At 33.3% G+C, this 13139-nt stretch overlaps 1 protein-coding gene across 11 annotated transcripts in view; it reads right to left on the bottom strand.

The window, feature by feature from the left end:
• Window positions 1-13139, bottom strand: part of ATF2 (activating transcription factor 2) — a 79666-nt gene that overhangs the window by 29622 nt on the left and 36905 nt on the right. For 6 of the 11 annotated variants that reach the window (XM_069577152.1, XM_069577153.1, XM_069577159.1 and 3 more), the window contains 5 exons: window positions 11221-11339; window positions 10965-11093; window positions 7076-7254; window positions 5477-5591; window positions 2212-2298 (listed from right to left, as the gene is read on the bottom strand). In XM_069577152.1, coding sequence (XP_069433253.1) covers window positions 2212-2298; window positions 5477-5591; window positions 7076-7254; window positions 10965-11093; window positions 11221-11339 — 629 coding nt within the window. The remainder of the gene's footprint in view (window positions 1-2211; window positions 2299-5476; window positions 5592-7075; window positions 7255-10964; window positions 11094-11220; window positions 11340-13139) is intronic. The other 5 variants (XM_069577156.1, XM_069577155.1, XM_069577163.1 and 2 more) reach the window with 1 other exon arrangement.

Here is a 13139-nt window from a genome sequence, read left to right as displayed (position 1 = left end):
AAACCAATCAAAGTTCTACCAACAGAAGAATGGATAAAGAAATTGTGGTATACTCACAGCAAACTACTCAGCAACAGAAAGAAACTACAATACACACAACAACATGGATAAGTTTCACAGACATATACTTAGCTGAACGCAAGAGTATATATTGATTTTATTTACATTGCTGTTGATAAATATTAACAGCTGGGGGAGATGGACTGAGGGAAGGGACATAAAGAAACGTGGGTAGATGTTAATGTTCTGTACCATAATAGAGGTGAGTTACATGAATGCACTCAAATTGCACAGTTTAAATTGGTCCGTTTCAATCTATGTAAATTTTACATTTAAGAAAGGCTTATTAAAAAATAATTCAGTGAGGTTAAGGAGTGGTCTGAGGAAGAACTAACAGTTACACTGCTAATAACTGAAGTTGGGTGATGAGTACATGGGGATTCATTACAGAATCTTATTTAGTTTGTATGTAATACTTGAAATCTTCCATAACAAAAAGCTTAAAAAAAAAAAGGAGGGGGGAGGCTAATTTCTGAATCTTTTTATTTAATTAAAAAATAGGACAATCTTATTTACTATCCCAATTTAAACAGGTAATCATCTAAATATGGCTATTTTATATGTTAGCAATATTTTACTAAGAAATTTAATTGGACTGTTAAATTTAAGTGACGCAATTTGTGACTCCCCATGCAATTTAGGGGGCCTTCAACCTATCACTGTGTTTCATACATAAACATGTGAAATACAGCTTTGGTACTTTTCAGTGTACAAGTATACAAAGTATTTTTATTCTTACTAATTAAATTTCTCAAATTTATTCAGTTATTCAGGGAAGCTTACTAGTTTCTATCTTATAGCCAAAAGTATTTCTTTAAATCTGATCTGTTCTTTACAAACTGTGGAGGGAAAAGTCCACTGAATATGTAAAAGTATTCTGAGATGCAGAGAACAACAACAGGATCTCTTTAACTTCTATTCTCTTCTACACAGTTCTCGCTAATTCAATTTTTCATTATACTAGTTACATTAAGTAGGAAGTGCAAAACACATTCCCAGTGAAGGCCTTCTGCTATCAGGTGAAAAAGATTCATCTTAGTTAGTTCCATGGCTTTGACCTAAACATGGTGTCACATGAAAAATTCTCCTCTTGGATTTTCAAGTTTTTTCACTATCATCAATAACCAGCTAATTTTAATACTCTTCAACCAACTATTATTTATTCAGACAGTATATAAGTTTTACTGTTTAAAAAAAAGTTCTCACATGCCAAATTCAGACTGATTATTTGCATTAATGGAGAATAGCAGTAAAAAATTTAAAGCCTTGCAATAATACATAATGGTTTTTACGGGTACAAATTTATAATGTCAGTGTAGTGCCTAGCATATAACTGAAACAAATAATAGGTGTCTAACAACTAATGATTGATTTTAGTTAAAAATTAGCTCTAAAGTACATTAAATTGTAGAAGGGAGAATTATTTTGATTTAAAAGAAAATTACCCCACTGATCCTCCCACTCATAGCAGCAGCTTCAGGTCATCTACTAAGATAATTAGCAAGTGAGAAAGATTTGAGGCTAAGAAAGACCCCAGGAATCAAAGTTTAATCCCTTTATTTTACAGATGAGGAAAATTGAGTCTCAGAAAAATTAAAGTGGCTTGTTTGGGGGTAGTGAACAGAAGAATTATGAGTAAAATGAAAATATGTCTTCTGCTTCCTACTCTATAGTTTACCCCTTAACACTGATTTCTTAGTGCCTGAAACATAAGTCAAAAATATGGTTTTCCTTTATATATACTGTACACTATTTCAGAATTTTTTCTTAATACTGTTCTATTCATTTGTATGACTGTTTAAAGTCATTCATTATGTCAGCACTGCCTTCATTACTTCTAGTTTCAGCTGCAATATCCCTAGCCTCCAGCAGGAGGAGTTTGCCTAAAAAGCCACATCAAACATCAGACAAACCAATGATAAAAACTAGAACTTTACTCCCAATCGATTTATTTGCTTTCAAGTACCAGTACCCTATCACTATGCTAATTAAAACTTTCCTTTTCCAAACTTTCTGGTGCCCCTATAATGTAATACAACCCACAAATTTATAAAATTTGATCTAAATTGTACATCTGAAGTGGGCTTTAACTGAAAAAGCTAATTCAAAACAGGGTCAAGATATGTACAGAACAAACAAAATCTTGCCTACCATTTTTGCTTCTGACTGCACTGGTTGAGGAGAGGAAGGACCTGGAATTCCTGGAACACTAGGCACCATGGTGACTGGTCGAACAAGCTATCAGAAGATATTGAAAAATAATTACTAGAGAATATATTCAAAATGAGACTTGTACTTTATTTGCAAAATGGCTGCTATAATAACTTACATAATAAGTATATATTAATATGTATATGACAATATATTATACATTAACAGAAAGTATATATTGTGTTGGCCAAAAAGTTCCTTCTGTTTTTAAAGTAAAAATAAGACACATTTTTCATTTTCATCAAGAACTGTACTGAACAACATATTCACTGTTTTGTTCCACTACCTTCTGCCATTTTTCAGACAAGTTAATGATTCTGTCTTCCCAAAACTTTTTTATCTTTTTGAGCAAAGAACTGTTCTAGGTTCCCGTTATAATTTGTTTAAAAAATGGAATGGTTTCATTACCTTTCTAATCACATGTAGAAATAACAGTCAAGAAGGTTTTTTTCACTTCACTTACATGGGACCCAAATATCAAAGTGATGATTAATCAAGCTGGTACAAATGATTTTCAGTGCTTGATTTGGATATTTTGAGTATGTCAGCTATCAAACTCATGATATAAGATTGAGTGTTCTTAATTAATGCCTCGATTTGATCACTATCAATTTCAACAGGACTACCCAACCATGGGGCATCGTCCAGCAAGAAATCTCCAGCACGAACTTCACAAACCACTTTTGACACGTTGTATCAGACACAGCACCTTCTTCATTTACTACACTTTTTTTTTTTTGCATTTCAATTGCGTTTTTACCTTTCTTGAAATAATAAAGCATAAATGTGTTGAAAATGTTGCTTTTTCTTTCATCTTCAATATTAAAATGGCTATAAATAATTCACTGATTACAATTTTTTTTACACTGATATGACAGCTGTCACAATACAATCTAACAAAATTGTTTCAAATGAAATTAAAGACAACTGAGTGCCACTAGAGCCATCTTATGGGGAGGGACTGAATGAACTTTTTGGCCAACCCAATATATTACTATTTATATTGTTAATGTAAATGTAATCATTGATAAAATTATTTGAGACTGCAGAATCAGAAAAATGTATCTGAACCCTTAATGATCTTAACCCTGATTTATCCTTCAAAAATTGTCAATTTTTCTGAGACATTCATTTTTAATCTTCAATTTTCATAATTTATTTTAATAATTCCTTCTTATAGAAATGAATAATATTCAGAGTGATGCAAAATTTCTCACAGATCTGTCACACCCCCATTTTGAATGAGAAAGAATGTTAAAACTTGTATAACTAGGCATAAAAAGTAATTTCAACAATGAACTTTGCTTTTCTAAAATATATACATGTGAACTATGCTTTTCTAAAATATATACATATAAAATTTATAAAATATATACATGAAAGTTCTTTAATACATTAAATAAAGCATAATGACAAAGGAGAACCTGATCACCTCTAGTAATTTCACTAATAATACTACTTAACAGATTTTCCATTGTCTTTTGCCTTCTTTTAAAAGAACGTAATATCAACACTGAATGATTAGTTATTGTATACTGAAGTATATCTCTTTTTCATTTCAGTTTCTCTCACTGCAGTTACATTTAACAGGATACCATATAAACCCAGATACAAGAATGTTTCCCCATCAAAAATATCCGGAGAAAAGAGAGAGTAGTCACCTTATATTTGAGTCCTTATAAAACTCTCAAATAATGCATTCTGAACTACAAAGTTCCATTTGAAGACAACACATTACCTTGATTTTGTGGAAATATCTGAAATATTACAATCAATGCTAATTTTGGATACTTAGAAAGGTCACTTTAGTTAATAAAGTAAGTATTTAATATTAATTTTAGTTAATATTCATGAGAATATAATCTCACCAAAAGTGTTCTGAGGATATAATCTCACCAAAAGTGTAAGGAGGATTTTAAAAATAATTTTTAAAAACTATACAATAAATGATTATATTGTACTGACCAGAAATATCTATCTACAAGGTGAAAAAAAGAGACTGTATTTTTGAGTATTAGGACTTAATGTAAGATTTCCAGGATTATAACAGTAGATTCAAAAAGTGTTACACTGAAATTATTTAGATGAGGATGAAAATAACGTGTTTTGGAAAACTTTGTGAGGTTCCTTAAAAAGTGGTTCTAATGACAAAAACTTGAATATTAAAGACACATTTGAAGATTCTGTTATTTTATGAAATGTGAGAATAGAAAAAAAGCATTATTTATATTATTCCAAAGAATGTGCCTTTAAATACTAAGTTACTGAATAGTATAAGTAGATATTTAACTACTATGTCTTTCAACATTTATATAATTAACATGCCCCTCAAAAAACTTCTTTTTGATCTTCTCATTAGGAAAAATGGTAACTATCTATTGTCCATTCTAGTAGACCATTTAGATTTTCACATGCTTGGGACAGCAAAGGAATTCCATAAACCCAACATGACCACAGAAGTTCGGAATGCTTTTATAAACAATTTCTCTAATAATCAAAATAACATAGTTACCTGATAAATGTTCCAGTATAAATATCTTCTTACAAAACAGAGATCTATGTTAATATTTTTTTTTAATACATTTATTTTTATTTGTTTGGCTGTGCTGGGTCTTGGTTGCAGTACATGGAATCTTTGATCTTTGTTGAGGCACGTGGGATCTAGTTCTCTAACCAGGGACTGAACTCGGGCCCACTGTATGTGAGCGCAGAGTCTTAGCCACTGCACCACCAGGGAAGTCCCCTATGTTAATATTTGAATTCTACAAATCTAGCAAATTGAAATGGGTTGAATAAGGAATTAGTTTTTTTTTTTAATTCAACCTTATGTTTATTTTTTTAATTTATTTTTTAATTGAAGGATAATTGCTTTACAGAATTTTGCTGGTTTCTGCCAAACAGCAACATAAATCAGTCATAGGTATACATATGTCCTCTCCCTCTTGAACCTTAGGAATTAGTTCTTAATATTAAAAATAAAAGGAAAACAATTAAGATTTCGAGGATTGAAAAATGTTATTTATCCAGTTATGTTTGCCTCGAAAGATTTATGCTATCACAGTAAATATCAATGAGTAAATATTACTTAACACTAAGTATTTTGTTGAATTCAGTTTCATAAACTAATCAAGCAGCCCCAAGTGTATTTTCTGATTATAAAGATCAGTTTTCTATAAAGAAAATATTAAATAGTCTAAAAACTTACTGGGACTGCAGCTGGAACATGCACATTAGAACTTGTGATTGATGCAGGAATCGCAACAGGCATGGTTTGTCCATTAGGAAGATGTAACAGAAGAGGAAATGGGCCTGGTACAGGACTAAGGAAAACAAAAGAAGGGCAGTTAGAAAAAAGAAATCCGTATCAATGATGTCTAAAAAATATAAAAGTATTTTTACTATTATAATTTAAAAATAAATTTTCTGGAGACATCTAAAAAATTAATAAACAAAACAGAAGAGAAACAGAGAACAGACAGGTGGTTGCCAGAGGGAAGGGAATGGAGGGATGAGAGAAATTAAGAGGTACAAACTTCCAGTTGCAAAGTAAATGAGTCACAGGAATGAATTCACAGTGTGAAGAATATAATCATTAACAATGTAATATCATCCCTGTATGGTAACAAAGGTGGTCAGAAGATACTAACTTATAGTTGGAAGACACATAAGTACTAGGGATGTAATGTGTATGTGCGTGGTGTGCTCAGTCATGTCTGACTCTTTGCAACCCCATGGACTACAGCTGCTTGCCAGGCTCCTCTGTCCATGGAATTTTCCAGGCAAGAATCCTGGAGTGGGTTTCCACTTCCTTCTCCAGAGGATCTTCCTGGCCCAAGGATCGAACCAGCATCTCTTATGTCTCCTGCACTGGCAGGTGGGTTCTCTACCACTAGCGCCACTTGGGGAGCCCTAAACGTTCACTGTATATCTCAATAAAACTGGAAGAAAAAAAAAGAACAAGAGGTCCAGCCCAAGGAAAATGCCCATGTGACAGATACAAACTTGATACCATTTCTTATAAAATGAACAAAATACCCACAAAAAATCATACATGGTGTATATATGCTGCTCAAGTAATTAAACCAACATTTCTGAACCACTGCAAAGCACATTGTAAAATTTAATTAGTTTTAATTGCATCTTAAATGCACAATGTATGCAAGCAGTGTAGGAAAAAAGGAAAAAAAATGGGGAAAGCTACGAATTTACTTAGAGAACAAACTGCAATATATTAATTGAGAGAAATTCTTATCAGAAAGCTCTTGAGAGCTCCCTGTAAAAACTGAAAGAAATGTTTTGTGTCAGTCACTCAGTTGAGTCTTACTCTTTGCAACACCATGGACAATAGCCTGCCAGGCTCCACTGTCCATGGGATTCCTCCAGGCAAGAATACTGGAGTGGGTAGCCATTCCCTTCTCCAGGGGATCTTCCTGACCCAGGTCTCCCACATTGCAGGCACATTCTTTACCATCTGAGCCACCAGGGAAGCCCTGAAAGAAATGTTATCTAGTGATAAAGATAATCTTATGTGTTTTGTGTAAAATAGCATGAAAATAAGAGACCATCTTAAAATCACAATCTGTGTTGTCTTTAAAATTAAGCTCTGTATAAGTTTTCTAATGTGTTAGAAAACATTCACATTAAAAAAAAATTACCCAAGCATTTTTTCCAAAAATAAAAGCATGCAAAAATGATTAACACACAAAACTAATGCCACAATTAGAATAATTAAATGTCTTAGGAAAACCATGAAAACAAAAACTTAACAATTCAGAAAATTCAATGACTGGCCCAAATCACTTACACAATTGGCCTGTTGGAGGACGGTGCCTGGGTGATTACAGTACTTGACGTTGGTGAAGGTACTGCCTGCTGAATAATGACACTTGAGTCAGAACTTGTAAGCAGCACATTGGGAACTTGTAAAGATGCTGGACGAACGATAGCTGATGTAGGCTGTGCAGTTTGTGCCAATGGTACTTCCTATTTAATAATGAGATGGAGAAACAATGAAATTTAAAAATCCAAGTCAATTAGTGTACCTTAATGAATAGAATGACATGTCTTAAAAAAACCCCACAAACTCAGTACTTAGTATCACCCCAAAATATATTAATATTTATTTAAAGTTAATTATGAGATAATTGTTTCAAATGCAGTGTTAATATTTTAATTTAAAAAACATCTGAGTGGTTTTTTTCAGTACAACTTGTTTTACCATCAATCTAGAAATAACTTAGGCTGGGCAACTTGGTTATATAACTCCATGAGAATTCTAGTAAAAAATAAAACTACAATTCCATTCTCATGGAAGTACAGAACTTAAAATCCAGATGGGACTTCCTTGTCCTACTCCATCATTATATTGTATAAAGAAGAAGTAGGTCCAGGAGACTCTTTTATAGTTGATATCAATTCAATAATAAAAATGTTAAAATTTTTTTTTAAGTAATACAAATGTTTGCCAATTTCAGATAACTATCTCTACATTACCAATAATTTCTCAGTATCAAAAGGTGAAGTAATATTAATACCTTGAATGTAAAACTAACTATTGTAGTAAGATCTTTCCAAAGTAAAGAAAAACACGGAACCTTATAGATGGTCTTTTCCCCAATTTACAGATTAGAAAACAGATTATCCAGAACTCCATAACTAGTATAAAAATTGGTCCACCATGTTCCTTGAATTTGCCTTTATACTGCCATTTATTCTCACAATTTTATTAAGCTACACAGGAAGAAAGATAAACTAGTACTATTGGAACTTCGTTTACTTGACAAGTTTGAGAAATTACAACATGCCCTGAAGGACTAGGAGGAAAAGAGACAGTAAACAAGTAAAACAAACCAGAAAATTTTGGACAGTAATGTCTTACAGACTAACAGTATAACATAATATCAATAAATCATGAGAGATTAACTGAGGGAAAGTTGGAGTTGGCTACTTTAGATAGCATAGTGAGGTAAAGTGAGCTTCTTTGAAAAATGGCATTTGAACTGGTACTGAAAAGATGAGGAGCGCATTCTAGGGAGAAGGAAGCAATACCAAGAGCAATGTCTTTGAGGGAGGAAAAAGCTTAGAATATCTGATGAACACTATCATAGGAAAGGAATGAGGTGAGGTTGGATAAGAATACAAGTCTAAATCAATGATGGCTTATGGAGAAGTGTGAATTACCTTAAATGCAAAGGCAAACCACTGAAGGATTTTAAGCACGGAAGTGACATATTAAAAATATACAGTCTAGCTTCCCTGGTGGCTCAGCTGGTAAAGAATCCACCCGCAATGCAAGAGCCCTGGGTTTGATCCCTGGGTTGGGAAGATTCCCTGGAGGGGAACAGCTACCCACTCCAGTATTCTGGTGAGTGACTTTCACTCACATACATATATATTCAGATATACATCTACATAAATCTAAGTATTCTGTATATGCTTGTGTTTGGACACTTTCTGCATGTTTGTTACATTTCAATTAAAAAGAATTTAAAAAAGAAATACAAAGCCACCAATTAAGAAAAATATACAGCTAATGAAAAATAGGTTGGAGATGGAAGTAGAAAGTCCTGGTAATTGTTAAAAGTTTTATTAACTGAACAATATATTAACAAACAATTATTAACAATTATTAGAAGGTAACACTAATCCAAGTAAAAGATGATTTGGACTACAGTTGTGACAGTGAAGATGAAAGAGATAAATTAAGGATATATTCAGGAAGTAGGTTTGGTAAGATATGCTACTGGTTTCATTGAGAAGAAAAAGAGGGAATTAAGTATTCTTTATTTTTGGCCAAAGCAACTAGGTGGATGGAGAGGAAATTTACTGAGATGAAGAAGATTGGTGGGGGGGGGGGGGGGGGGGATGGTGGTGGTGAAGGGCTCTAATTTAGACATACTACATTTAACATGACACATAAAGGGAAATGTCAAGACAGAGCTGCATATGAATATGGAAATCTGGGAAATATCTGGGTTGATACAAATTTGGAAACCAGGTAGATGGTTTTTAAAGTTACAGGTCTGGATGAGAGCATTTAAGAAGGAAAAAACTGAGAAAGAAGGGGGCTCAGAATTTACTTCTTACAACTATTCCAATAACTATGCCCTGCCCAGTGTGAGCTAATGACTGAAGAATGCAGGAAGAAGTACCCCTAAGAGGGCTAAAGCAGCAACCAGCAGGAAAAAACTGTTGACTGTGAAGGGACTGGAATATTCTCTAGGTAAAAGATATTTATATCAAAGATTTAACAGCATTTCTTATAACTGTGATAATGTGGAAATAATATTTACATTCAAGATCTGTAAATACATTATGATAATGACAAAATAAAGTGCAACCATTAAAAATAATGACTTTGGAAAATTTTCCAATGGCATGGGAAAATCTTCATTAATGCTGACTGTCTAAAACATGATATAAAAAAGTAAACTATGATTCTTCTTGATATTTATCTTTTTATCCCTTTATACTTCTATGTAACTATTCACTTGTATATGTGTGAAAGTGTTAGGCAGCTCTTTGCAACCTCATGGACTGTAGCCTGCCAGACTCCTCTCTGTCCATGGAATTCTTCAGGCAAGAATCCTCCAGTGGGTAGTCACTCCTTCCTCCAGGTGATCTTCCCAACCCAGGGATTGAATTCGGGTTTCCTGCACTGCAGGCAGATTCATTACTATCTGAGCCACTACAGAAGCCCAATATATATATGTATATTTCTACGTATAAAGGTTATGCATATATCTAGCAAAAATGTTTCAAAATACTAGTAATTCTTACAGCTCAGTTATGGGGTAAAAGGTAATTTCTTTCTTATATTTTTCTGGATTCTTAAAGTTTTTTAATAACGAGAATGTACTATTATAAGTAAATAAAAAAATACAAAACACCTAATGGTCAAAGCATTTATTCCTAGGCATCAATGAATAGTTACCTTTCCTGCCTTACTTCTAGCTCCTCTGCCATGGCAAAAGTCCATTAGTTAGGCTATGATTTTAGAGTAACATAACCTACAAAAGAACACTGTCATTGCCTTTTATTGTGCCCCATGCCTCCAAATAAATGTGTTTAGTAGATGTGCTAATGAATGACCATTAATTGAGAAATATCTGTAATAATGGTAGCTCAGCACATAATATACCCCAGTTGGTCCCTGGTACCAAAGTAGTCAGATCTAGGAATGAGGCACTAAATTACTACAGAAAGACTATAACAAGTAAGACAGTGTCATCGTCATCCTATTAGTTGCTATTACCAAAGATGACTGCTGAAGTAAGTAGCTATTCCTTTAACCTTTTAAAAGTCTATATAACCTTTGTTCAAACAATTTTTAGTTGCAAAGATTCTTAATTAAGCTGTCACTGTACAAAAGTAGCAAAAAAAAAAAAAAAGCAAAACCCAGAGAAATTAAATTTATAAATTTATGTATCCTCTAAAAAAATAACAGGTTTATCTTAAATGACTGCTATTCTCTCCAATAATTTGTCATAAAAAATTATAGATAAACAAATTATCTTCTTTCCCTAAAATTTCTTAGGATTCACAGGGTTTCACATGTAAGGCAAGTACAACCTGATGCTGATTAATGCATATTACATTAAAATTTTATCTAGATCAAATATTAGACTTTACTGAGAATGCTGATTTTTTTTCCCACTTAGTTTGAGTTTCTTCTGTAAATACAAACTTCTAACCTTCTCATCACTGGTAGTAGACTCTGGGTGAGGTAAAGGACTATCCTGGTGAGTTGTTTCTACAACAGACGGCTCCTCAATTTTGCTTCTTATGATGGGTGTTGCAAGAGGAGATAAATCTAGAGGCATCTAAAAATGCAAATTAAACAAAGTGTTAGGAGTTTAAAAACAGCCAATCAGTATATCTAAAATAAGAAAGCAACAAATGAAAACTGTTCTGTCAGAAGCACTCTTAATTTCATGGCTGATAACATACTTTTTTAATGTCATCTTCCGAGGCTTTCTTGAACTCATTCTCAAATGGACTTGCCAACTCATTAAACAAACCCACTTCTTCACAGTTCTTCAAGAATCTTGTTGGTGTTGGGGTCTGATCTGAAATAAATGTCAATAAGTAATTACACAGATTTAAGTATCATACCGGACTCTAAAGTATTTTAGCAAGTAAATTAATGAATTAGCAGGACTGGTTCAGTCAGCTGTTAATTCTCTTTGGAAAGACCTCTTCCTTTAAAGCAAACAAAATTTGGTTAAGTTCTTGTTGCAGTTGAAGGTATTTCCTCCAACTTTATGAACAATAAAAGTATGAAAAGAATTCCTTCTTGTTCCTTATTCCACATGTTCTGAGTAGAGGGACATAAGCATCCTCTATTCAGAGATAAACTATTATCATTATCTAACACAAATTTTTTTTAAAATTTACACTATTAAAACTTACAAATACTTAAAATACATGCAATTTGGGGAGAACTAAGACAAGAACATGTATATTTGCTTTAACTTGGCCCTTCCACTAGTGTTCATAATCTATTATGAAAGCAGGCTTAAGACAAAACAGTGTTGCACTAAAACACAAACTGGCTGTACACGTGAGCACATATCAATTACAAAACAATAGCTAGTTAAGGTCTACACTGAATGAAAAACAGCTAAGTTATGAATTTTGCCTGTTTAGTCTTATTATTTTCAAGGCTGTTTGCTCACACTGATTATGATTAATGGCACATTCAATTCTATTCACATTTTATATACTTTAGGGCATCAACTTTATAAGTTACATCAAGGATCTAGCTTAAACTAAATAAAAGTATAAGACTGACTCCTGGTTTAAGATATAATACTCATAAAACCTTCTGTGAAATTAAAATATGTATTTGTTAATTACTGGATCCCTAGAGTGGGCATCACTTACTGTTTTATCATCACCCTCAACCCAACGTATACACAGAGTATTAATGTGTTTACTACATATAAATATTTTACACTAAAATTATCTATTTGTTATACACATTAGATATAATATAGGCCTACCTCAGACAGTAGTAGTAGTATCAAACTTACTGAAGGACTTTTTGTCATCTTTTTACCTAATAGTCTGCAATGTACATAACCTATACTCCCCGAAAGACATACAAAATGGTATTATAATAAGGGCCCAGCATTCTTGTATCAACCTAGGTCCATCCATCATGATTGCAATAGTAGACTGAACCTAAATTTGACTCTTCTGTTCATGCTCAAAAGATTTGTCTATGCCTAAGAGAAGGTTCCTATTTTGTATTAAAGGGAGCTGCTGCTGCTCTTAAGTCGCTTCAGTCGTGTCCGACTCTGTGCGACCCCATAGACAGCAGCCCACCAGGCTCCCCCATCCCTGGGATTCTCTAGGCAAGAATACTGGAGTGGGTTGCCATTTCCTTCTCCAATACATGAAAGTGAAAAGTCAAAGTGAAATCGCTCAGTCGTGTCTGACTCTTCGCAACCCCATGGACTGCAGCCCACCAGGCTCCACCGTCCATGGGATTTTCCAGGCAAGAGTACTGGGGTGGGGTGCCATTGCCTTCTCCAATTAAAGGGAGAGGAGTCTTAAAAATAAAATACATATGCAAAAATCATGTTTTATCAGCAATTACTGTAATGATCAGGCTTGGAAAGAAAAAAGTCAATACAGGCACAATTGTTTAAACATGCATATGGTTTTTGGCTATTGATCATCAAATATATATCACACGCATCATGCACTATATTTACACAGTTACGCTATACTACTCAAATATATTTAGTTAAAGAAAAAAAGTCAAGTGCTATGTTTAGATGTGTTCTACTTTTCTAGCACATTAAATGTAAACAAATAGGAAAGTAAGTTCTAGAAACCAATCTCAAAATATTTTTGAGTTA

Source organism: Ovis canadensis, chromosome 2 (genome assembly GCF_042477335.2).
Source record: "Ovis canadensis isolate MfBH-ARS-UI-01 breed Bighorn chromosome 2, ARS-UI_OviCan_v2, whole genome shotgun sequence".
NCBI classification, from domain to species: domain Eukaryota; kingdom Metazoa; phylum Chordata; class Mammalia; order Artiodactyla; family Bovidae; genus Ovis; species Ovis canadensis.
The sequence above is the reverse complement of the archived record's forward strand: the minus strand, read 5'-3'. Positions and strand labels throughout refer to the sequence as shown.